This window comes from Oryx dammah, unplaced genomic scaffold (genome assembly GCF_014754425.2).
Source record: "Oryx dammah isolate SB20612 unplaced genomic scaffold, SCBI_Odam_1.1 HiC_scaffold_28, whole genome shotgun sequence".
Lineage (NCBI taxonomy): Eukaryota > Metazoa > Chordata > Mammalia > Artiodactyla > Bovidae > Oryx > Oryx dammah.
The window spans coordinates 9,314,849-9,340,926 of record NW_024070212.1 but is presented as its reverse complement, the minus strand read 5'-3'; the positions used below and the strand labels follow the sequence as shown (position 1 = coordinate 9,340,926).

General features: G+C 54.6%; 1 protein-coding gene across 1 annotated transcript; it reads left to right on the top strand.

Annotated features, from left to right (window-relative positions):
• The first annotated feature begins 988 nt into the window (after window positions 1–988).
• ATP1A2 (ATPase Na+/K+ transporting subunit alpha 2) lies at window positions 989–26,078 on the top strand. The gene is made up of 23 exons (XM_040230125.1): window positions 989–1,157; window positions 6,335–6,439; window positions 6,638–6,697; window positions 8,100–8,303; window positions 9,003–9,116; window positions 9,361–9,495; window positions 10,181–10,298; window positions 12,235–12,503; window positions 13,351–13,549; window positions 13,675–13,784; window positions 13,908–14,042; window positions 15,104–15,293; window positions 15,410–15,585; window positions 18,687–18,823; window positions 19,271–19,421; window positions 19,499–19,667; window positions 19,891–20,045; window positions 20,314–20,437; window positions 20,641–20,786; window positions 20,988–21,118; window positions 22,866–22,967; window positions 23,062–23,153; window positions 24,115–26,078. The coding sequence occupies exons 1-23, from the start codon at window positions 1,146–1,148 to the stop codon at window positions 24,141–24,143; spliced, it is 3,063 nt and encodes a 1,020-aa protein (XP_040086059.1). The 5' UTR covers window positions 989–1,145; the 3' UTR covers window positions 24,144–26,078.

Here is a 26,078-nt window from a genome sequence, read left to right as displayed (position 1 = left end):
CACTGCCTCAGTTTCTCCCAGGCTTCCCTGCAGAGAGGTCCCTGTGTGTCTCCCCGCCACCCTGCCTTGCTGCAGACTCGCCTTCCTTTCCCCTCCACCCCGCCCCCCAGTAAGGAAGCAGCTGCCCCCCTTTCTAGTTCACAAGTCTGGTACTTGTTAGCATGCTGACCTCCACATCCCTCTTTGAATCTCCTCATTTGCCTCTCTATGGGCTTCTCCTCAGGTACCCAACAACCCCAGGCATAGCTTCAGCCCCGAGCTCTCGGTTAGCGACTAAGCGAGTAATGTGTCCCATCTGCAACCAGGGTGAAGGAAACCCAGAGAGAGATCTTCTCTGGAAGGCCTACTGGTCTGTCCAGGAGGCCCGGCCTGCCCTTCCACCAGACACCTCCCAGATCCTGCGAGTTTTGATGCTCAAACTTTGGAAAGGTGCATCTGAAGGGCTTGGGGAGACCCTCTGGCCTCTGTCTGCAAGCAGACTCCGTGCTGCTCCTGAAACTGTCTCTGACTCTCCTATCTAAGGGCCGGCCTGGGGCTCCAACGCTACCTTCCCCTGGCTTCGGCCATCCCACCGCCTAACAGTGCAGGAAACAGTCTCTGTTTCTTTCTCTGGAAGGTTAGATACAGACTCGGGAGACCTGGGTTCTGATTCTGTTTCATCAGCTCAAACCATTCAGCCTCCCTGGGCCTCAGTTTCCCCATCAGGAAGTCGAGAGGAAGATGTCGCACCTCATGGGCCCCTATCCCTGCAAGGTTGAGAGGACCGGTCCCCCTGCGCCTGTCTGGAGGGGCGCGTTCCCCACTGGGCGCAGCCTCCCCGCCGCTGCTCTTGGCGGTGGTGCCAGGCCTCGGAGGGTGAGGGGAGCCCAGGGGGAGCACCCAGCGGGACAAATGGACCTTCCACGGGCCAGTTGCTTAAGGGGCGGGAGGGGAGGAGTCCTCAGAGATCCTGTTTCAACAAACGTTTCTTTCCCGAGAAGGGGAAGGCGGGGGAGGGGGAGAGGGGCCTATTTAAAGCTACCCTGTTGCTCGCTGTCTCGGTCTGTCTGCCGGGGCCTCTGGCCACTGCCCCAGACTGGTGATCTGGGCTTGGGTTCCTCCTGGCGACCTCTCCCGTCTAGGTCCCTCAGCCACTCTGCCCCAAGATGGGCCGCGGGGTGAGTATCTCCAAAGAGCAGGGGTCACGCTGGAGGGAGCCGCAGGGCTCTCTGGATGTGAGGGAGGCTGGAGGGAAAGGATGAGATCAGGATGGGATGTGGAGGGAGGAGCAGTGGGCTGGTTTGAACTTGAAAGGAAGAGTCTTCCAGCTACGGCTGTATGTACAGACCCGCAGCGTTCACCACCCGAGCGCTGCGCTCTCCTCCTCCGCGGCAGCAGCCCCCAGCCCAGCCCCGCATCTCCTCCAGCGCTCCCTCCTCCCAGCCCTCGTCTCTGTCCCTGCGCCTCCCCACCACCACCACAGCCCCACCATCCCTCCTCTCTCGCGGCGCCCCCGGGCCTCCCAGCCGCAGGGATCTGTGGTACTGTCAATCCTCCCCACCTTCACCCCCTCGCTGAAGGTGTCTGTTCCTCTGGGAGTCTCAGCCTGGGGGATGGGGGTCCAAGGTGAGGTGGGAGAGAGGAACAGGGGCCGTCCACTCCTGAGTCACCAAGCAGTTGTGCACACCAGCTCCAGGGGCCCTGAGCTCCCAGGACAGCTGGGAGGAGTGTGTGGAGGAAAGCAAATGTGCCCCGAGCCCCTCTGTCCAGCACCCCTGGGTGTCCCAGGCAGCATTGTCCTCCAGCTCCAAGCCACGTACTTCGAGGACTTTCCCAGAGGCCAGTGAGAGCTGCCGGCACCCCCCTCAGTCCACCCCAGCCTGTGGCATTCTGTGCCAAGGGGAAGATTAACAACCACCAAGGCAGAGGGGGGCAGGGCCAGGGCTTTGAGTTCTTGGAAATGAAATTTCCATATGGAGAAAAGGGACCCAGTCCCTTTACATCCTGCGCCTGGCGGCTTTCCTTTTGTGGAATGCTGGCCAAAGATAGCAGGGAGGGAGAGGGTCTGGGGAACGACAGGGATGGGAGGGTGCTGAGGAAAGAGGGTGCCAGCGGGAACTGTGGGGGCATCTCTGGGGCTGGGAGGGTCAGGCAAGGACGTTGTATCACACTAAGTTTAGCAGCTGGGAAAACTCTGAGCTTGGACACCAGGGTTCCTGAGCTGGGGTGGGAGCTATAAATAGAACTGGTGTGTGTGTGTGTGTGTGTGTGTGTGTGCTGGTGACTCATGCGTTCTCCATAGACTGCGGCTGATACAGATATTCCTGGGTGAGCACCTGTGTTTGTGTCCCAGGAGACAATTTTGCAAACGTGCAGGCCTTCGAACGTGAATAGGCATAGATGTCACCGTGTGGAGGCACGTGAGGGTCTGTGAAGAGCTGTCTCTGACGTGTGGGCTTCACAGAGGAAGAGCTCACAGCCGTGGGAAGATGCACTGTCTGGGCGTTCTCAGCTGCACCTTGACGTCTTTGGTTCCCTCAGGAAGCAGGAGTCCCCAGCTGAGGCGCAGGACCTCTGACCTCTCCCCTCCTCTGCCTTAGCACAGGGTGGACCCAGCTTAAGAAGTCCTGCTTGAGAAGCGATTTGACCTTGACTTCTTCAGGGGCCTGCGCTTCTCCCCCAGCGCCCCCCGAATTCCCTCCCGTCCACCCTCAGTAGCAAGCCAGGGAGTAGATCTGGTTCTGTTCAGACTGAGGCTGGGGCCCCTTAGGGCTTGGAGCTTGGAGTTCAACCAGCCTTGAGACCCCCGAAGAGGGAAGGCACCCCCATCCACATCCCCCGTCTCCCTGCAGAGCAAGAGCTCACTGTCACTGCCTCCCCCTGTGGCCTCGAAGGGCAGCGTGGGAGTTGGGGGAAGGGACAGCCGAGTGGGGAGGGAGCCTGCTCCAGCTGCCACCGAAGGGCAGCGGTGGGGGGAGCGATGGCTGATTTCCAGCTGCCCCCACTGTGTCCCGGCCCTGGGCTCTCTCAAAAAGAACTCTCTGTTCTTCAGCATTCAAGGTCCAGAGAGGGGGACTTGTGGACTTGTGGATGGGGGAGGGAGAAAGGGGGGGTGGTCCTCGCTTCCTCTCTTTCTTTCTTGCCTGAGCAGTCCTCTGGCCCCAGATCTCCGCAGGCTCCTGGCTGCAGAGACTGAGATCTCTGCCAGGATGGGAGAGGGGACAGGGCAGTGTGTCCCCAGCTCTGTGACTGCCCGCAAGAGAGCAGGGTGGGCGCTTAAGGGCTGCTGCTCAGCCACCATCTGTACATGCCAGACATGCATGTGTGGGCTGGCAAATTTTTAAAGCCATACCTTTGATTCCAATTTTCACACAACTTTATTTCATATCTAAGTATGCAGAAATTCTCTGGGCTCTGCTCCTTGGCCCCCAGTCGTAGCCTGACCCTCTGTGCATGCTCAGGCCTCATCCTACCCTAGGAGCTGCGGAGGGTCACAGCAAAGCTTGTTTAGCCTCCTCTCTTGCCTCTTGGCTCTTCAATGCTTTTCAATCATTCTCAGCCCTGTCCCACCAAGAACAGGATCCAAAGAATTAGACTGGTGAATCCAGGACTTTTCAAAACATTCAAGTAAATGAGTCCCCCTAAGTCACTGGGGAAAGGAGAGGTACCACTCACAACCCTTCCCTACTCCTTCTGTTGAGTTGCTTCAGTCTCCCCAGGAAGACAGCCTTCAGGACGCCAAAAATAGCCCTGATTCATAGATGCTTCACATGAAAACACATGCAAGATTTACTGGTCATCTTTGCTGAGAAGAGCATTTCTGAGCAACACAGCCTAGGAGAGCTCAGTTTAGTTCAGTTCAGTTCAGTCGCTCAGTCGTGTCCGACTCTGTGCGACCCCATGAATCGCAGCACACCAGGCCTCCCTGTCCATCACCATCTCCCGCAGTTCACTCAGACTCACGTCCATCGAGTCAGTGATGCCATCCAGCCATCTCATCCTCTGTCGTCCCCTTTTCCTCCTGCCCCCAATCCCTCCCACCATCAGAGTCTTTTCCAATGAGTCAACTCTTCGCATGAGGTGGCCAAAGTACTGGAGTTTCAGCTTTAGCATCATTCCTTCCAAAGAAATCCCAGGGCTGATCTCCTTCAGAATGGACTGGTTGGATCTCCTTGCAGTCCAAGGGACTCTCAAGAGTCTTCTCCAACACTACAGTTCAAAAGCATCAATTCTTCAGCGCTCAGCTTTCTTCACGGTCCAACTCTCACATCCATACATGACCACAGGGAAAACCATCGCCTTGACTAGACGGACCTTCTAAATAGATCATTAGGCGTTATCTAGGCGATAACAGTGTCCGCCTCTCACTGCACTGCCCCCATCCCAGTTCCTGATTTCACTGGTCAGACTGCTATTTCTTCTAGTGCTAGAATCTAGGGGCTAGCTGCATGATCTTTTGTGATCAGGGCAGCTGTCACATTCCTTGGATTGCTCCTCTTTGATGGGAAAAAATTGTATTATCCTTGAGCACAATGGATTTCTAGGGCAGTAAAACTACTCTATATACTATAATAGTAGACATGTGTCATTATAGTGAAAGTGTTAGTCGCTCAATTGTGTCCGACTCTTTGTGACCCTGTAGACTGTAGCCCACCAGGCTCCTCTGTCCATAGAGTTCTCCAGGCAAAAATACTGGAGTGGGTAGCCTTTCCCTTCTCCAGGGGATCTTCCCACCCCAAGGATCAATGCCAGATTCAATGGTAAAGAATTGCAGGTGGATTCTTTGCCTTCTGAGCCATCAAGGAAACCCATATGTCACTACACATTCATCCAAACCCACAGAATGAACCTTAATGTAAACTACAGACTTTGAGTGATAGTGACGTATCCGTATCCATGTAGGTTCATCTGTTGTAACAATGTACCATCGGTGCCGGATGTTGATGGTAGGGGAGGCCATGCATGTGGGGGCAAGAGATATACGGGAACCTGTAATTTCTGCTCGGCTTTGCTGTCAACCTAAAACTACTCTAAAAGAAAAGGTCTTTTTTTTTTTTTTCTTAAAGCATTATCTTGAAAAAAAAGCGGCGTGGGGGTGGGGGGACAAAGCCCTTGATGTAAATCCCACCCAGGTATCCTCTCTTTATGGGAAAGAGAGGAGTGTTTCTATAGAAACACTAGTATAGAAACACTAATCCCTGAAGCCTTGGCCCGGCACTTGGGGTTCAGGGGAAGTAGAGGAGCAGGACAGCAAATGAGCAGCACCTCGGCGACAAGGATGCCACGGCCTGAAGGAGTTAAAAAAGGAGCCTAGGGAAGAGGGAACAAGCAGGCACTGGCTACGCTACCCCAGGCCTCCTCAGCCCCTTCTGTTCTATCGCCCAAGACCCCTTGGAAGGAGAGCTTCCTCACCCTCTCCCCACAAAGTGCCCTCTGAGACCCTGGAAGCCTGGGGGTGGTGAGGAGCCCACCGACCCGTAAGAAGAGGGGGAAATGGTGACCTCGGGAAACTCCAGTTAGAATGTCCACCTGACTTCAGGAATGTCTGGACCTAGGAGTCCCATGCATCTTCAGTTTCAGATTTATCCTCAGAGACGATCTCTTATCTATTTAGGCAAATACGGCCCGGTCCCCTCCTCACCCAGTTGTGCTTTGAGGCTTCGTGTCCTGTGAATCGCCTTTTACCCCGTCACAGGCAGGCCTGCCCAACAGGACCCTCTGAGTGCCCATTTCCTGGAGGCACTGACCCTCCAGCTACTGATTTCTCAGTGTGTGAGCCCTGCCCATCATTTCCACACTCCACCACCAGATCCTAGGGCTCCCCTCCTCCTCTAGACACTTTCCTGCCCTGATCCCTGATCCCCAAATACTCCTACCCCCCAAATTCCTAACTCTCTCTTCTCCCCTCTGAGTCAAGCAGTCACATGTTGAGACAAAGACATTCCCACAAGGTGCTTCTACCCCCTCGAGGAACGCCCCCTAGCCAGTCCCTTCCAGAACTCCAAATTGTGTAGGATGGTGGTTTTTAAGCTTTTTGTTTATTTTACTTTAAGAGCAGGGTTCTTTCGACAAAAAAAATCTTAGCAGAAGCCCAGCTACTAAACAGCTAAGGGTGGGCTCCTGAGTCCTGAGCCCCTCGGCCTTTCCTAAAGTTCAAACATAGAGCCCCAAGACTCTGCCAACAGTTTGCAGAGAGCCTGGGGTCCCTGCCACCCTGCACCCCCTCTCCTCCCCTGGGATGACCACTGACTTTAAATCCACTGGCCTCCATTCCCAGTGCCTGGGCTCCTAGTCCTTCAGTGGGAATAGAAGCTCCAGCCTCCCTGACTCCCCAGGTCCTCCCTTCCTCCTGCAGGCCGGCCGCGAGTACTCGCCTGCGGCCACCACTGCGGAAAATGGGGGTGGCAAGAAGAAACAGAAGGAGAAGGAGCTGGATGAGCTGAAGAAGGAGGTGGCCATGGTGAGCCCCAGCCTACCCTGCCAGGCCGTGGGAAAGTCTCCCACCCTGGGAGAGCTGTCCCTGCAGCCCGTGCACTCCTGGATGCCTGCACCCAGCCTCGCATGCTCCTTGCTCCCCTGCTGTGCTCCGAGTGCCCTCAGATGCATTCTAGACACGCTCAGCCTTCTTCCCAAAAGCAACTTGCTTTCCCTTCCCCAGGATGACCACAAGCTGTCCTTGGATGAGCTGGGCCGCAAGTACCAAGTGGATCTGTCCAAGGTCAGTGAAGGGGTGTCTGGGGAAGCACCAAATAGGTGAGAGAACCTTTTCCCTGAGACAGCCTCAGGGAAAAAGGAGCTTTAAAATTCAAATCCAACCCTCCATGGCTAAGGAAACTGAAGCCCAGAGATGAGGGACTAGTTGGCGGCAGAGCCAAAACTAGGATGCGACCCTCTGCTTCTTAGTCTAGCTCCTTCCCTGGCTGCCTGGAAGCCAGGGCTTCTTACAGCCAAGGCCCCGGAGGCCTCTGGGCAGCAGCTCAGTGACACCTCCTCTTGTGGAACCGACAGAGCTGTACTAGGGAGGGAACCCAGGACTGCTATCACAGTAAAGCACCAGGCGCCCACTGTGCGCGTAGCACTGGGATAGGATTACCTACTTTCCTGATTCTTACAACAAGCCAGGTGTGGAGCCCTGTTCAATAAAGCAAGGACACTCGGGGAGAGTAACTTCCCATGATTACGCCAGTAGTTGATGGCACCATCACATTACCAAGCCCATCATTTCGAAAAGTAGTAAGTCATTCATCAAAAATGTAGGCCTCCCCTGACTGCCTTTTTGAAAATTCTACTCCCCCTTCCTTTACCTTACCTTATTTTTTAGAATAATATTTTTCACTATCGGGCAGTAATGTCTGTTTATCGCGTATTCCCTCATGAGATCATCAGCTTCACAGGGCAGGGACTTGTAGGTCTTGTCCATCCCTGGAGCCCCAGCTCTGACTCTATTGCCTGACGTGTAGGCGCTCAGTACACATTTATTGAATAAGAAAGAGGACAGATAGAAAAAGAGTCAAGAAGTGGCTTCTGCCTTCAAGGAGCTCAAAGTCTAGCATCCAGTGCCTTGTGGTGAGTGCAGCTCCAGAATCATGCCTGGGATACAAGGGGACCAGCGAGGGGTGTCTGTGCCAGCCTCGGGCTCAGGGTACAGGGCCAGGTGAAGCTTTCTGGGGAAAGTGATGAGTGGTGACCGAGGCTGCGTGACATTGATGGTCAACAGTGTAGGACCTTCTTGAATCCTTGGTGAAGGGGGGAATCAGAAGGAAGAGAGAGATGAGGCAGGGTGGGGGGCGGGGGGGCCAAGTGAGATGTCTTTCCAGAGAGCCTTATCCAGGCTGCCTCCAGAGGAGATTACTGTGGCCCTGATCAAAATGTGTCTCAACCCAAGGTTAACCAGAGTTGGGGGAGCCTCAGCCCATATCCTCAGCCTTCAAAACCTCCAACACCCATTCCTCCTCCATGTGGCCTCTCCTGATGACCCCCACCCCTTCCAACCAGGTGGGAGTTTTCCCTCCAGCTGGACATTTTGCCCCTGTGAGGTTCCTGGCGGGAAATGGTGAAGGGCCAGGTTGGTTCTGGATGTGAGCTCACTCAGCTTCCTCACCTCTCCTCACCTCCCTCAGGGCCTCACCAACCAGCGGGCCCAGGACATCCTGGCTCGGGATGGACCCAATGCTCTCACCCCACCCCCGACCACCCCTGAGTGGGTCAAGTTCTGTCGTCAGCTTTTTGGGGGCTTCTCCATCCTGCTGTGGATTGGGGCCATCCTCTGCTTCCTGGCCTTTGGCATCCAGGCTGCCATGGAGGATGAGCCATCCAACGACAATGTAAGCCAGCACATCTGACCCCTGAACCAGCCTGTGACTCTGTCCTCTAGCCCTAAATCTTCAGTACAGTGGGTCGGGGGGAGGCAGGGAGCAAGACCTCTCGTACAATCCCACAGCCCTTCAGCTCTTTGGACTGAAAAGGGGTGAGGTTTCTGAAAGTGAAAGTGTTAATTGCTCAGTCATGTCTGACTCTGTGACCCCATGGACTGTAGCCTGCCAGGCTTCTCTGTCCATGGGATTCTCCAGGAAAAAATACTGGAGTGGGTTGCTGGGACCTCCTCCAGGGGATCTTCCTGACCCAGAGATCAAACCCAGGTCTCCTGACCTCCAGGTGGATTCTTTATCGTTTCAGCGACCAGGAAGCCTTCTATACACATCTAGAAACACCCCCTCCAACACACACACTCATGGTGGAGACAGCCCCTCCCTGTTCTTCACACTTTAGCGGACTTGTCTGCACCCCCAGGTCTTCCCCCCTCGAGAAGTCCTCGTCCTGGGAACTCCCTACAATTTCCCCATCCCCTCTAGACTAGGCGGCTGGGGATTAGCAGGTGGAGGGGGGATGGGAGAGACGGACTTTCTTCCCTCACTCTCACTTCCAGACATGAACAAAGGCGGCCCTGAACTCTCACCCTGAGTGGCAGCTGGCCCTCCAGGGCTGGGCAAAGTCAGGTCCCTCAAAGCCTTTCTCCTCACCAGCTGTACCTGGGCGTGGTGCTGGCAGCTGTGGTCATCGTCACTGGCTGCTTCTCCTACTACCAGGAGGCCAAGAGCTCCAAGATCATGGATTCCTTCAAGAACATGGTGCCTCAGGTAGACAGCTGGGGGCTGGGCTGTGGGCTGGGGTGTAAGGTTTCTGGGAGAGTCTGGCTTAGCTCTTCTCAACTCCTCATGCTCAGAGAAGGAGGCTTGGGCAGAAAAGACCCTCCAGTTCTCCACACTGGGGCCTATCTTGTTGCTAAGGGTGCCAGCTGTGTCCTCCTTGGTGGGGTTGGAGGTGCGGGGGGAGACCGTGCAGGAGGAAGGTCGGGTAGAGACGCGCACAGCTTCCCCGCAGCAAGCCCTGGTGGTGCGGGAAGGAGAGAAGATACAGATCAACGCGGAGGAGGTGGTGGTGGGAGACCTGGTGGAGGTGAAGGGTGGAGACCGCGTGCCCGCGGACCTCCGGATCGTCTCTTCTCACGGCTGCAAGGTGAGGGCGCCGCGTCACAGCCACTGGCTGAGCCTAAACAGCACGCTGTCTAAGGCTGCGAGGGGCCAGCTCGGGGCTTCAAGTCTGGGAGACTCAGGTCCAGCTGTCAACACCTGACCCACGCTGCCCAGCCCCACCTTGTCTTACACTAGCGCTGTGTGCCATGAATGCTCTGCACCCTGGGTGTTTCTTTGAGTTTCTTTGATATTCACTTCTTAGCAACAATTTAAGTATTATTATGTGCCAGATGCTTTGTAGACATTCACACAGGCTATCTAATTTAACTCTGCCAGAATGGTGTAATCACCCAGGGAGGTTGCGCGTGGTCACACAAGTCATGCCCCACACAACCCTAGACTGTGCCGTTTTCACAGACTACAGAGTTAGTGGCGCCCCCTGTAGTTGTGCAGTGCAGACGTTCTGCTTCCATGCCCCACTTAAAGAAGAGTAAATCAGAAGCACTGTTGGTTAAGTAACCAGCCCAAGGTCACAGAAGAAGTCGATGAGCCCAGATTCCAAACCAGAGCAGGGACAATAGCTGAGTAACACTATAAGTATGTGATGAGAGCAAGTATAATTCTGTCTCCAATGTCGTGGCGACTGAGTGTGGCTGGAGTCAGGACGCAGCTGTGTGTGCACGGGCGTGTCTGCCCATCTGATGACCCCACACTGCCTTCCTCCTCAGGTGGACAACTCCTCCCTGACAGGCGAGTCAGAACCCCAGACCCGCTCCCCCGAGTTCACCCACGAGAATCCCCTGGAGACCCGCAATATCTGTTTCTTCTCTACCAACTGTGTGGAAGGTGAGAGACCAGCCTGGTGGGGAGCCCCTGCTTCCAGCAGCAGCTGTGGGAGGAGTCTGAATCCTGGGTCCCCAGGCAGCACTGGGGGCTGTGGCCATGCTCGCTTGTCAAGAGCCTGGCTACGGAGAAGGGAATCAAAGGGGCTGGAGCCCTGAGTATTACAGGAATAATCTCTCCAGAGGGCAGCAAATCGGCTGGGGCAGTGTGACCCCATGGAATAGTTACCTCCCCACAGTAAGAGCTCTGTTCTGTCCACCCCGGGACAGAGCGGGTTCCTAAGCCTTCAGATATGAGTCGAGACCACTATGAGCGTGCGTGCACACACACACACACACACACGCACACACACACATCCCCCAAACCAGCCTCAACTCCTAGAAGTCTTTGGTTTGACTGATGGCCCACTTCGCTCCTGGTTCCAGGACCAGTTGCTTCATCTCCTGACCCTTGCTTGACCAGCACCCAGACTGGGGAAGGGGTTAAGAAAGCACCCGGCCCAAGTGAACACTCAGGCTTTTCCTAAGGCTGCCTCCAGGCCTGGGCTTCACCAAAGGAACTGTTGGCCATGCACAGGCTGCCCGGCGGGCCCTCAGCTCTGGCTTCTAGAGATGACCAAAGGCCAGGAAGAGGCCCCGGAGCTGTCACTGCTGAGTGGCTGGAGTCCAAGCCCACCCGAAACCCTACCCTCTGTGGTTGTGAGCAGTGTCGGGGGCTGACTCGAGCTGGTGGGAGGAAGTGTCTGACTAGACGATGAGCCTCAGAAAGTGGGTCAAACAGGCTTTGTATCCCCCCAACCCCCACACACCTCTCCCTTCTTGTATCTCATTTCCCTTCAGTGTGTTCTCTTTCTCTGGGCTTTCCCCTTCCTTCAGCAAGTTGGAGTCACAGCAAAAAATATCACCACACATTGTTTCCTAAAGTTTTAATGTCCTGAGATTCTGAAAGTTGCTCTGCATTTCCCACAATTGATAAAAATGCCTCGTAAAACATGCCACTGATTACCCTGAACTGACTTTGGAGAGAGGAGAGGAAATGAATGGAACTAATGGTTTTGGAGTGCCTACTGTGTGCCAGACGCTGCTTTAGGTGTATCACAGCACTGTCTCATTTCATTATTAAAATGAGTAGAAAGGAATTCACACAAGGATGCAAACCCAGGTTTAGCTAGTTCGGATGCATGCTCTTTCCGCAACAGTGCACTTCCTCCCCTGAGTACCCCTGGAATGTCTACCTAAGAGCTAGTGGTTGCCTAGCTTCTTCTAGAGAGATTTGTACCTAGTGTCGAGAAACAAACACTTATGCCTACAGGGAAAATCCATAAGTGCTTTACTTACAAATTTACTTATGAACACAATATATGTGTTCAAAAATATTGTTATGTTTTTAAATGATAACAAGTGTGAGATTAGGGCTTCCCAGGTGGTGCAGTGGTAAAGAACCTACCTGCCAATGCAAGAGACGCAAGAGATGTGGGTTTGATCCTTGGGTCAGGAAGATCCCCTAGAGAAGGAAATGGCAACTCACTCCAGTATTCTTTCCTGGGAAATCCCATGGACAGAGAAGCCTGGCGGGCGACAGCCCATGGGGTCACAGAGTCAGATACGACTAAGCACACACAAGATCTAAGAGATGAGACTGATTTTACTGAAATAACCACAGGCAATACTTTTATTTCATTCACTGAATCTCCTCAATGTGAACTTTGAGTTTATTTGCAGGGATTCGCCCCCCCACCCCCACCCCAGGTCCAAGTATAAGAGAGACTAACGTGCTGTTGCACTGAGTTCTGGGAGGTAGTCTCCTGGAGGGACCCTCCAGGATGGGAGTCCTTGGCTTATGCACGCTGTGCTGGTTTTCCTTTACCAGGAAGCAGGAAGGGACTTCAGTTCCTAGGATCCCCAAGGTACCCGACCTGGTGTCCCTTCCTGTGTTGCAGGCACTGCCAGGGGCATCGTGATTGCCACGGGTGACCGGACGGTGATGGGCCGTATAGCCACTCTGGCCTCGGGCCTGGAGGTCGGGCGGACGCCCATAGCCATGGAGATTGAGCACTTCATCCAGCTGATCACAGGGGTGGCCGTGTTCCTGGGGGTCTCCTTCTTCGTGCTGTCCCTCATCCTGGGCTACAGCTGGCTGGAGGCGGTCATCTTCCTTATCGGCATCATTGTGGCCAACGTGCCCGAGGGCCTCCTGGCCACTGTCACCGTGAGTGGGTCAGGTTGAGGGGCTACCCGGGGAGGGCTCTGCTCCCCTGCCTCAAAAGCAAGAGAGGCTTATAGGTTTTCTGCAGTTTTTTCACTTTCAGCCCCTACAATCACACATTCAATTTCTCATTACTACATGGCTTAGAATGTGGGTCTGAAAAAGTCCACTTTAGCACCTGGCTCAGAGCTTGAGTAAGAAAAGTCTCAGGCTGGGCTGTGTCTTAGCGCTCAGTTTCTCTACTGGAGCTCTTGCTAGTCACTTTCCTCACAACCCTCGTATTAGTCATCTCTCCACTGCCATCTGGAGCTCGTCCTGGCCAACCCGCCTGTCAAGCCTCTCTCAAAGGTCACCAGTGACTGACTAGCAAATCCAGTGACCTTTCCTCAGCTCCCATCCTTCACTCTGCTGCTGAAATGGATACTGCTGCCCACCTTCCTAGCATTCTCTCCTTCGCGGATGGCTGCGACAGGTTGCTGCCCTGGTTCTCCTCCTCCCCGCCCCCCACTGGTCGTCAGGCCTCAGTGCTCTGTTCATCTCCTAATGCACCCGAGTGAGCTCTTCTCCTCCCAGTTCCTGGTGCCTGTTCCATGTTGATGACACGCACATACCTTCACCCTGCTCTGGCCAAATATCTGCAACTCCTTACTGGACATTTCACCTAAATATACACTCATGATCTCAGCTCAACACGTCTAAAGTGGAACACATTCACGACTTACACCTAGGTCCCTCTCCATGTTCATGGAGTAGGATCAAGAGAGGAGGGACAGAGCCACGGTCTGAGGTAAGAACAATGTCATCTCCAGGTCCAGGTGGAGCCCTTTTTACTGCCCACTCTCTCTACCAGGTGTGCCTGACTCTGACAGCCAAGCGCATGGCTCGGAAGAACTGCCTGGTGAAGAACCTGGAGGCGGTGGAGACTCTGGGCTCCACCTCCACCATCTGCTCCGACAAGACGGGCACCCTGACCCAGAACCGCATGACCGTCGCCCACATGTGGTTCGACAATCAGATCCATGAGGCCGACACCACGGAAGATCAGTCTGGTGACTGGGCGCTCTACCCAGAGCGGGGGGGAATGTTCAGAGCACCGGGGTTGGCAGGGCGGGTGGGCTGAGATGAGGGCTCTAAAGGGGAGCCAACCTCCTCCTTCTCCCTCCTTTCCTCCCAGGGGCCACTTTTGACAAACGATCCCCGACGTGGACCGCCCTATCCCGGATTGCTGGTCTCTGCAACCGTGCTGTGTTCAAGGCAGGGCAGGAAAACATCTCTGTGTCTAAGGTAAGGTGGGGGGTCCCCACAGTCTACCCCCTTTCCTGACACAAAGCCTCCCCTTTCACACCCTGCGGCTGCCCAGAGGCTGCTCGGTCCTCCACCGTGACACTGAGTTCTGCTCGTTGGCAGCGGGACACAGCAGGTGATGCCTCCGAGTCAGCTCTCCTCAAGTGCATTGAGCTGTCCTGCGGCTCCGTGAGGAAGATGAGGGACAGAAACCCTAAGGTGGCAGAAATCCCTTTCAACTCAACCAATAAGTACCAGGTGGGGTTTGGATGCCGGGTCGGGGGAGAGGAAGGGATGGGGGTGAGGGGCACACAAAATCAAGGGGGAATCCACAGGCAGAGAGAGGCCCTCTGAGCGTCACCTCCTCTCATCCCTGCCTCATCACCCTGGCAGCATGGATGACCAGACGTCTGGTTGCAACCACCTCCTGTCCCCAGCTCCCAAACCTTCATTTCTTTACTATAAGCTGCCACCCTCTCAACTCTTCTCCACATCCTCTGGCTCCAGTCCCCCAACCCTTCCACTCCATTCAGTTGAATCATACTTTGGAAATATCTTTAGGGTATCCCCCAGCCTGCCCCTCTCTGTTAAATGCCAGGACAGCAGCCTCAGAACTATAGAGGTGGGGCTTCCTTGGTGGTACGGTGGTTAAAAATCTGCCTGCTAATTCAGGGGACATGGGTTCAATCCCTGGTCCGGGAAGATCCCATTTGCCTCAAGGCAACTAAGCCCGGACACTATAACTACTGAGCCCGCCCTCTAAAGCCCAAGAGCCACAAACTACTGAAGCCCGTGTGCTTTAGAGCTCATGCTCCATGAGAGAAGCCATGGCAGAGAATCCGACACCTCACTGCAACTAGAGAATAGACCCTGCTCGCCGCAACCAAAGAAAGAGCTTGTGCAGCAACGAAGACCCAGCGCAGCCAATAAAGAAATAAATACAATTTTAAAAGCCATATGGCTAAAGCCCCCTGAACCCAGTATGGTGATGGGGATGCTGATGACACCCATGATGTCACCCGTGATGACAGTCACCTCGCCCCTAGCCCAGGGCCTGTCCTAAGTGATCAGAGTAAATATCTGCTGAGTGGATAAATGTCCTATGGGAAAGTGACCCGCAGGTTGCAGGGTTATGACTATGAGATCCAAACACCCATCCACACACAGAGACTCTCCCTATGTTGACAGTGGTCAGTGGCTCAGCGGGTATTTTATTAAGGGAATTTTACCATCCTCTGCCCTTTCCCGGGCCCCGTGCTGGGCGATGGAGCTTCTGAGACAAGTCTGGCCCCCTCTGTAACTGCCTGTCCTCTCTCCAGCTGTCCATCCACGAGCGAGAAGACAGCCCCCAGAGCCACGTGCTGGTGATGAAGGGGGCCCCTGAGCGTATCCTGGACCGCTGCTCCTCCATCCTGGTGCAGGGCAAGGAGATCCCTCTGGATAAGGAGATGCAAGATGCCTTCCAGAATGCCTACCTGGAGCTGGGAGGGCTCGGGGAGCGCGTCCTGGGTGAGGGGACAGAAGCAGGGAGCAGGGCTCAAGAAGGCCTCCCTGGGATGAGAGGCGTGGGGGGGCACCCAGGTGACCACCAGCCTGCTCTCACTCCTCCCATCTGCCCTCTTCAGGCTTCTGTCAACTGAATCTGCCCTCTGGAAAGTTTCCTCGGGGCTTCAAATTTGACACGGATGAGCTGAACTTTCCCACGGAGAAGCTCTGCTTCGTGGGGCTCATGTCCATGATCGACCCTCCACGGGCTGCCGTGCCCGACGCTGTGGGCAAGTGCCGGAGTGCAGGCATCAAGGTACCGGCCTCGCTTCGCCCCTCCTCCCAAACACCAAAGGTCCAGGGGACATGGGGGCTGCTGCCCTGGGGAGACCTGACCACTGGTGGCCTCCTTCCCACTGACCAAGAGGAGAAGTTGTCCATCTGCAAGGAAAGTTTCAGCCCTGCCTTAGACTCTCACTCTGGCCCTTACTGGCTCGGAGTAACCAGTCTCCCATGCCTATCCTCTCTCTCTCTGGGGCACAGCTCCTTCCACTCTGACTTCAAGCTGGTCAGGCACCCCTGTCTTGGAGATCTGGTTGTTCTCCCCTTCCCAGGCACTGCCCACTCCTTCTCTCTAGCTGTTTGGGATGAGATTAGGCCTTCTCAATAACCACTCCCTCTTCTGTGCTACGTGTGTGCTTCATTCAACAAATATTTATTGTTTACCAAGAATGTACCGGGCACTGTTCAAGGTGCTGGTGTTCAACAAACAAAAGCCCCTCCCATCTTGGTTACTTTCTTGTTTCCAAGATACAGCTCTTTACCACTCTTAGCCTGTCCAGTTGCCAGTTCTGAGGCCATCGTTTGTTCTTCCTTTTTCAACATCTCACCTACTCCCAAATCAGTTCAACTCTGTCTGTTAAGGGCTGAACGGGGGCACTGGGGATACAAAAACAAACAAGATACAGTGCCTGGCCTCCAGAGCTCATGATCCCTCTGGGGGAAAGATGCCTTGAAATTAATCACAGAACAATTTCAACAGCTAGGGTCTTTGCGCACCTGCTAAGGGGCCGATACTCTAATAATAAAAAGAGCCCATTGTTTTGTGAGGCTTTATATTGGCGCCAGTGGTAAAGAATCTGCCTGCCAATGCAGGTGACACAAGAGTCAAGGGTTTGACCCCTGGGTCGGGAAGATCCCTGGAGTGGGAAATGGCAAGCTGCTCCAGTATTCTTGCCTGGAGAAACCCATGGACCGAAGAGCCTGGCAGGCTATAGTCCATGGGGTCGCAGAGTTGAACACAGCTGAGCAACTAAACAGCAACCCCCACCAGAAATATGCATCAGGCACTATTCCAAGCACCAAATCTGTATGATCTCATTTGATCTTCACTACAACCCTATAAGTAGGCACTACTATTTTCCCTTTTTTTTACAGAAGGGAAACTGAGGCTTAAAGTAACATACCCAAGGCCTCAGAGTTAGTAAGTGGCAGAGCTGGGGTTTGAACCAAGGCATCTGCTATTTTTTAACCATCACACTCAAGCACTTGTGTGCATATATGTACATATATGTGATTTCTGAACCCTGCCACCACTCTTTGTCTGTAGGCATCACTACTCCCATTTAAAAATAAAACAAGCTGAGACTCAGAGAGGTAAGTAGCTTTCCCAAAATAAAATTGCTATTAAGAGGGAGATTGGCTGGAGGAAACCTGGCCAGCTCATCCGGAAAGCCCATGCTCCCCTTGTCACCAGGCAGCCTGTTGCCATGATCAGAACTGTCGCCAGGCCTGGGAAGGCATGTCCGGGAAACTCAGAGCAGCAGCGGGCAGTTAAGTCCACCTTGGAGAACTGGACAGTTTTACAGAGGGCATGATATTCGATCTGGTCTTCGAAGGGTGAAGAGCATTTGGAAAGGAGGGAGGGAGCGGAAGGCAGAAGCAGGGAACAGCGTGTACCCTGCCGTGGTTGGGCTGTTCAGGGCACGTGGGGGTGGCCGAGGAGCGGCTGGGATGGAGACTGGAGCCAGGGCCGGGGCCAGCTGGAAGGACTTTGCTTAAATGCCAGTCTTGGGCTTTATCCCACGAGCCACTGCAAGTCACAGGTATCACAGGACAGAGCTAGCTCCTAGGAGGCTAGACCTAGATGGAGGAGGGGCTGCACTTGGAGAAGAGTTAACTCGAGTCAGGGAGGCAGTGTAAGAAGGTAACACAGTGCGCAGGTAAGGAAATGACCCACATGAGGGCAGCGACAAAGGAAGTGGAGGAGTTAGCACTTGAGAGATGTTTTGAGAACTTGGTGAGCAAACTCAAATCGAGAGGCAAGGAAGATCCAGAAGACAGAGGGGCTGGATGAACAGAGGGACGGAATCTCAGGTGGGGAGCAGAGGGACAGGCTCAGTGAGGGTGGTGGGAATAGATAACTAGTTCTATTTGCCCTGACATTGGAAGGGTCTGTAAGATGCCCAGGGGAGATGTTTCTGGGAAAGCAGGAATATGCCTACCAAGGGAGGACAGGGCTTCAAGGAGCGGGTGGTGGACAGTGCCACACCCCCCAAGGGGAGAAGAAGATGAGGACTGCAAAGATGCTTCTGTCTTTCAGTTGGGAGGCCTGTATGGCCTTTGCGGGTGGAAGAGAAGGCAGTGGGGCCTGAAGAAGCTTCTTTCTCAGATCTGTGGGTTTCACCCCAAAAACCCCCACATGCAAATGCTGTCCTAAGCCAGCTCTGATGTCCTGATGCTTATAAAAGCCTCATCCAGCCTGTCAGATGTTAACCACCCACCCCATCCAACTGCATCCATTCTGCAACAGCAACAATGAACGTCGTCGCTGCTGAGGCAGGGAGCCCCCTGGTGAAGGGATGGCAGAGGCAGAGGAGCATAAGATGGAAGGTAGAGGGAGGGACAGAGGAGGTCCCCCCCATCCCTGCCCAGTCCAGTCGGGATGCCAGCAGCCGCCACATTGAGCAATAAGAAAGCCACGTCCGTCCTGGCTCCTGGAACTTGCAGTAATGAAGGGGCTGCAACCGAAGGGGCTAAAACAGATGCCTGAAGCCTCTAGATCCTCATCAGTGAGATGAAGGAGCTGTCAAGAGTCTTTCCAACTCTGACACCCTCGTATCCCATGAAATCCAAACTCCTAAACAACCCTAGAAGCTTCTCTTCCAGGGGACCCTCATTAACTCGTTACTCTATCGGCGAGGCTCTCCTGCATTTAGGCAAACGTTCTCTGTATCTCCTGAACACAACCTGCCCTCTCTCCCTCTCACCCTCCCTCCCAAACACACACAGTTCAGTCATTTTGGCTGGGCCCACTTCCAGCCCCACTTCTAGCCCCACTGGAAGACTTTGGGGAAGAATGAAAGGAGAAAAAAAACGTAATGCTGCTTTCCTTTTCTCTTTTCTTCTTCCTGCCAGGTGATCATGGTGACCGGTGACCACCCCATCACAGCCAAGGCCATTGCCAAAGGCGTGGGCATCATCTCAGAAGGCAACGAGACAGTGGAGGACATTGCCGCCCGGCTCAACATTCCTGTTAGCCAAGTCAACCCCAGGTGAGGCTCTGCAGGACCCCTCGCCATCAACTCAGCCTCTCCCACAGGACGCTCGAGCATCCTGGGCTATCTGGTCCTAACCTGTGGTTCCCTGGTCCTGAGTGGGTGGCCAGGCTGTGCTGTGTAACCTTGAAGACATCACTTTCCCTTCCTGAGCCTCCATTTCCTCAGCTACAAGATGAGGGTGGTCTCTGCGCTGCCAGGTTGCTATGGGAGCGAGATACGTGTCACCAGCACCTGGCCTAGCACACGGTGCAGATGAGCACAAGGACGCCACACGGGGAAGACCGAGCGCCATCCCCTCTAAGAGAGAAGTGGGAAAGGCAGGGCCCTGAGCTGTAGAAGGAGAGGAGGACTGAAGCTGTGGGGGAGTCCCTGCAGCGGCGAGGAGGGGCAGGGGGTGCTCTCAGGCGCCAGGCAATCAGTGGGCTCTGCCCCTGCCTCCAGAGAAGCCAAGGCGTGTGTGGTGCACGGCTCTGACCTGAAAGATATGACGTCAGAGCAGCTGGACGAGATCCTCAAGAACCACACGGAGATCGTCTTTGCCCGGACGTCTCCTCAGCAGAAGCTCATCATCGTGGAGGGCTGCCAGAGGCAGGTGGGTGTGGGGGAAGGGGCCGGGGCCAGGTGCGTGCAGGGGCTGCACCCCCAGCTCTGGCTGTACCCTTTCCCCAGGGGGCCATTGTGGCGGTCACGGGGGACGGGGTGAATGACTCCCCGGCGCTGAAGAAGGCGGACATCGGCATCGCCATGGGCATCGCCGGCTCCGACGTGTCTAAGCAGGCCGCCGACATGATCCTGCTGGATGACAACTTTGCCTCCATCGTCACTGGCGTGGAGGAGGGTGAGGGACTGCACAGGCTGGGGTGGCACCCCGGATATCCGAGCTGGCACAGCTTCTTCCCTGCCTCAATTACAGACTCAACTAGGATTTCAGGCATCCACCTTCTGATTTAGCTCCAATACAAAATCTCCCCCTACTGGAAAGATGGGCAGCCATGCTTGCAGGAGCCAGGGGTGGGCAGGGTCCCTCTGGCCTCCCTGAAGCCCTCAGGACCTCCCCACAGGCCGCCTGATCTTTGACAACCTGAAGAAATCCATCGCCTACACCCTGACCAGTAACATCCCTGAGATCACCCCTTTCCTGCTGTTCATCATTGCCAATATCCCCCTGCCTCTGGGCACCGTGACCATCCTCTGCATTGACCTGGGCACTGACATGGTGAGGCCAGGGGTTGAAGGAGGTCATGGGGCAAGGCAGTCATGGGGGTGCAGTGGGTAGGGATAGGCAGCAGAGGAAAGAAGAGGTACAGCAGGGGCACCCGAGCAGGCTGGGAGGTTTGCCGAGAAGAGAAGCACAGGCCTGGAGGATGAGAGGGTTTGGGGAACTTACTAAGCGAATTGTGTCAAAGATTCTTCACTGCTGGTCATCCTCTGCTCCCACCCTCCCCCTTCAAATGCCCTCCCCCACCCACGGCCCCCTTGCACAGGTCCCTGCCATCTCCTTGGCCTACGAGGCAGCTGAGAGTGATATTATGAAGCGGCAGCCGCGAAACCCCCAGACGGACAAGCTGGTGAATGAGAGGCTCATCAGCATGGCCTATGGACAGATCGGTGCGGCCAGACCCCGGGTTCAGGAGGGAACCCCAAGAGGATGCCTTTCCTGGCTTTTAAAGGGATGATCCCCCTACAAAATTCCAGAACAGGGGCCACCTCCCCAAAGCTCAGGGATGTCCATCTCTGGCCCAGAGGGGCTGGCTCCACCCTGCTACCTGCTCTGACCCAGGCCCTGCCCTTTGTCCTTTGCCCGCCCACAGGGATGATCCAGGCTCTGGGTGGCTTCTTCACCTACTTCGTGATCCTGGCAGAGAATGGTTTTCTGCCTTCACGGCTTCTGGGAATCCGCCTGGACTGGGATGACCGGTCCATGAATGACTTGGAGGACAGCTACGGACAGGAGTGGGTGAGTGGGCCGCATAAGTGTCGATAAATGTGCATAGGGTGGGGCTGAACGCCTGGCAGGAGTGGTCAGTCGCGGCCAGTGGGATTGGAGGCTAAGGGTGGTGCAGGTGCCCAGGGTTTAACGTCTGCCCCGGAGGACAGTGAACTCTGGTCCTCCCCTTTCCTCTCACTCTCTCACCTCTCTCTGCCTGCCCTCTCCCAGACCTATGAACAGCGGAAGGTGGTGGAGTTCACGTGCCACACGGCCTTCTTTGCCAGCATTGTGGTCGTGCAATGGGCTGACCTCATCATCTGCAAGACCCGGCGCAACTCAGTCTTCCAGCAGGGCATGAAGTGAGCGCCGCCCACCACCCGTCGGCCCCGCCCACCAGCCCCGCCCACCGGGCCGAGCAGGCTCTGGGTGCACTCACTCACCTACACAGGCCCAGATCAGTTGGAGTCTCAGACTGCAGTTGCCCAGCTGTATATCCGTAGCATTGTTGGAAATAGATGAGAGAAGAGGAAGGAGGGCTATGACCGTTTCTGATGAGTTTCAATTTGCTTCTAAAATCTCCTTCACTCTGGTCTTCCATTTTCCTTTTCATCTTCTCCCCATACCTCTTCTCTCCCTTCCTCCGTTCCTTCCATCTTATACTCTAATCCTCACCCATCCTCACCCTTGGGCCAGCCCTAAATACAGGATTTTCTGTGCTCCCCTCCACTTGGCAGGTGGCTCCAGTTTGTAGCACTTGCCTTGTGATGGTGGTGTTATTCTTGCAGGGCAGAGAGTTACTCGGTCAAGTTCAGGGCCTTCTATAGTGTGAGTTACAGGTGTCAGTCACTGTGCTAAGTTATTCACATACATCCTCTGACATGCTTGAGGTCACCCAGCTGGGAACGCCTGAGCCCGCAGCTGTTACACTGGGTGGCTCACCCATCCCAGAGCCTGGAATCCGGGGGGTACTCAGTGATTTCCTCTGCAGTTCCAGCCTAGACAGTGATCAGTGCTGAAGGTATCACCCCCATTTTCTTTCTTTTCTACTACTGCAAGCAATGGGCACAATCCCCGTAAGTTTTGTCACAATTTCTTACTTTAAGAAGAAGAAGAAAAAAAAAAGATGCCAAAACTCTGGTGAACTTAATAGCATTAAGATCCTAGGGAGAAGAAGGGGGCGTGTCTGTTAGATAAAGAAAGGTAGCCCAAGAGAAAGAGATTCCACTGAGCTAAAATCACTCATGGGGACGAAGCAGGGAGGAGAGGACAAGGAGCAGAGAGTCCTTACTGCGCAGGGCACGGCAAACAGGGAACGTAACCATTCTTTATTGAATATCTACGACCAGCAGCTACCAGGGGCTGCAGAAGACACTGAGACGGTATAAGACATCCATGGGTCGTGAACTGAAGGGGAGACGACACTTTCAAAGGCCACGTGCCTGGAGCACTAACAAGATTATAAGATGCCTGAGGGCAGGCCCCCATTCTCTAGAAGGAAGCTTTTCCAGCACAGGGCTGTGTAGGCTGTGCATCACCCAACACATAGGAAGTATTTCTTCAATGAATGAACCTATGTGTTATAGACAACAATCTGTGGTGAAACCAGCAAGAAGAAAAAGTAAAGACAATCTTTCTTTGGTTACATTTATCATCAGAAGAGGAGAAGGCAATGGCACCCCACTCCAGTACGCTTGCCTGGAAAATCCCATGGACGGAGGAGCCTGGTGGGCTGCAGTCCATGGGGTCGCTGAGAGTTGGACACGAGTCAGTGACTTCACTTTCACTTTTCACTTTCATGCATTGGAGAAGGAAATGGCAACCGACTCCAGTGTTCTTGCCTGGAGAATCCCAGGGACGGCGGAGCCTGGTGGGCTGCCGTCTATGGGGTCGCACAGAGTCGGACACGACTAAAGCGACTTAGCAGCAGCAGCAGCAGCAGCAGAAGAGGGCGTTTGAGGAAGGCAAGGGAAGACATCGTTGGTAGTCTTTCCTCGGCATTTCTTCCCGCCTCTCTCCCTTCCACCACCAGGGGTCACCCTAGATCTCTGCCCCCGCTTCTCGCCCTCCCCTCAAACCCTATTTACCCTCCTTTCTTTGCCTTTCCAGGAACAAGATTCTGATTTTTGGGCTCCTGGAGGAGACAGCACTGGCCGCCTTTCTGTCTTACTGCCCGGGCATGGGTGTGGCTCTCCGAATGTACCCGCTCAAGTGAGTGTCCTCTTGGAAGGGCCGCCTGCTAGGAGCCAAGTTCCGGACCCTCGGAAGCAACTTCTGATGCTCCTGACACTCCTGTTTCCTTCAGGGTCACCTGGTGGTTCTGCGCCTTCCCCTACAGTCTCCTTATCTTCATCTACGATGAGGTCCGGAAGCTGATCCTGCGGCGATATCCTGGTGGTAAGCACTCCCGTGCCTCACCCCGACCCCCCAAAGTGCAGCCCCCCACTGCCGGCTACCTACCCCTCCGGGGCTCTGAACGCAGACTCCATCCCCATTACGGATCCTTGCGCCTTTCCCTCCGGAGCCTCCATCCTGGGCTCCCTGGGCCTTGGAGCCCTGACTCCGCGGAACCTCTTCCTCTCAGATTCCGGTCCCACCTAACTGGTCTCCGAGGCCCTCCACCTTCCACCTGGAATCACAGTACATCGGAACTAGAAGGGCCCTCCGAGACCGTCTAGTCCCACCTCCACATTTTACAGACAAAGAAAGGGGCAGAGGTGAATTGATTCGTTCAGGGTCAAAAAGGGAGGAGCCGCAGAACTGGCCCTAGGGCCCAGGCCTCCCAAGTCCCAGGCATCATCCAAGTGTTTTCTTTTCCCCCCAACAAGCATTTTTGATCACTTAGTGGAGGTCGAAAATGGATGGCCTACAAGCCAAATATGGTCCGTGGATATTGTTTGGTTTGGCTGCCCTGTATGGGGCGGGTGTTTTTTGTTTGTTTGTTTTTCAATTGGCCTACTATCTAAAACTTAGAGGCTTTCACATAAAACCTGAATTTCTGACTTCTCCTGAAAAATCACAGGTGCTGTTGACCCCGGCCCCATTTCTGCACAGCAGCCGTGGACAGCTGCCCTTCAGGAACTCATTTATTACTTGAACAGTCCCTGTTGGCATTTCTGTTTTCACCCCCATCCCAGCCTGGGCCCGCCGGCCCCTGTGCTGAGAGCAAGTCTCTCCTTTCCCCTAACCCACGGCCCTACTCCCTGGAGTCCCCTTCTCCCTTTCCACCTTCCACAGCTGTTTTGCCCCTCCCCAGGCTTCTGTCCCACCTGGCCTCAGCCACCCAAGCCCCTAGGACATGTATCTCTTGCCTCTTTGTAAGCTCATGCTGCAACTCCACCGCTCATCTCTCTAACAGGCTGGGTGGAGAAGGAGACCTACTACTGAGCCGGTCGGAAGGGAGGAGCAGGCACAGAGAAGACGGGGGCCCTGGCGGTGTCACCGGGATGGCACTGGGTAGGGGTGGAAAAAAAACACTGGGGTATATTCGGCGGGGAGGCCGAGAGAATGAGGCAACTCAGCAGGCCAAGTTGGGGGAGAGGGTAACTTAGCTTGGGGTGATTGCCCCAGAGGCCTAACTAGGAGCAGTCAGCTTAGACACTAGATGTCATGATCCGCCCCCAGACCCTGCTCCGTTCCGCGGGCTGCCTTTCTTATCCAAGGAACTGAGGGGCTCCCCAGCCCTCCGCAGTCACTGCCCCTTCACCCCCACCTCCCACTAGGACAGATCAACACCGAAAGGCAGGGGTCTGTCTAAACCGGGGGAGGGGAGCTGTCTCCGATCACCAAGGTCCCTTTATCTCCCCAGCCTCACCCCACTTCCCACCTTTACCCCTCATTTGCTTCCTGCTCAACTCTGACCCCTGCTTCCCCTTCAGACCTGGAATCCACCTGGTGAGTGCTAGGACCTGAGGCCAGAAAGGGAACAGGTTGAAGAAGCTGGCCTGCCTGCCAGCCAAGGCTGTTCAGGAAACGCTAGAGGAGAGCTGCTCGGACAGATGGGAGGGTCGGGTATGGTGGAGGAGGTGGGCTGGAAGGGAGAGGGGTCAATGACAGGACCTCTGACATAGACGTCCGGGCCCCAGCTCTGAGTCCTGCCCTTTAGAGTACCCTGCCAGCAGACCGGATTCCACGGCCATAGAGGCAGAGGCAGGACCAGGAAGCAATCTGGGAAGCTTCACTGAGGCTGCACACTCAAGGTGCCTGTGGTGTTCCCCACAGACACTTGGTTTGTGGTCTGTTGGTCCCCAAGGCCCAAGTGTCACAGAAACTCCAGCTCTCTCTGTCAGCATCCTTGGTAATACCCTGGCCTTTTGAATGCCAAGTCCCCAGAAGTTCTACGTGGTGCTGAGAGGGGGAGCTGCCATTCCCCATCATGCCCACCCGGATGAACCTGCACCACTCCCAGGCACTGCCAAGCCAGCCCTGGAAAAGAAGGTCCCGGGCCATGAGCTGGAATTGAGGTGGAGAAGTTTCCAGAAACGTCCTGTCTTCAAGGGACACACAGAATGAGCTTAGGTCATGGACGTGGTTAGAGCCTCTGGACAACAAGAAAGAAAGCATTAGGAGTCCTGCCTTGGTCTCTCAGGGGCTGTTCCGCCAAACACCCTTCACACTATGATCACTGTGTCCACTCTCCCCTGAGACAGGGAGGTGGTTTCAGGTCCCTACAGGAAGATGCTCTTCCTCCTCAACCTCCTCCCCACCTGCACTCTGCTCTGTTGGCAGCGCTGCCCGTTCTCTTAAGCCTGGCTTAGATTAGAAGGCATTGGGAATATCCTGTAGAGAGACACCTAGGTGAACCGAGAGTGTGAGAGAGACACCGAAGGAAAATGGAAGACCTGAGGCAGAAAGGAAGGAAGCACAACAGATAAACATCAGGCCTGCAAGCAACCTCCCGAGCGCTATTACTTTAATACACTGGAAGGTACTTTATCCGAAGTACCTTGAAATAACGAGTCATTGTCTGGGGCTTAGAAAACCAAACGGGAAACCATATGAATTTGGGCCTGATGAATTTGAGAGTTATTGACCATAGACAAAGGTTTACCTTGCTCAATGAATAAAATGGCATTTGTTTAGCAAATTAAGAGCATAAACGATATTGCTAGGGGTGGCACATGTAGTCTCCTAAAACAATACTTTTGGGACACTTTAGGAATATCCATTTAGAAATAGTGAATGCATGGGCTAATTATCATCTGCTGTGTTTGTTAAAGAAACATCTGCAAGACTTTTCCTTGGTGACCTTTTGTAAGACATTAGTTTGAGGCAGTTTGTACGTACTTGAAAACAATAAAGTTGCATTTCTTTATGAAAGAA

Coding starts and splice junctions, on each gene's coding strand:
- ATP1A2 (XM_040230125.1), top strand. Junction 14,043..15,103: donor ACTCAACCAATAAGTACCAG/GTGGGGTTTGGA, acceptor TCCTCTCTCCAG/CTGTCCATCCACGAGCGAGA. Junction 15,294..15,409: donor GCTCGGGGAGCGCGTCCTGG/GTGAGGGGACAG, acceptor TGCCCTCTTCAG/GCTTCTGTCAACTGAATCTG.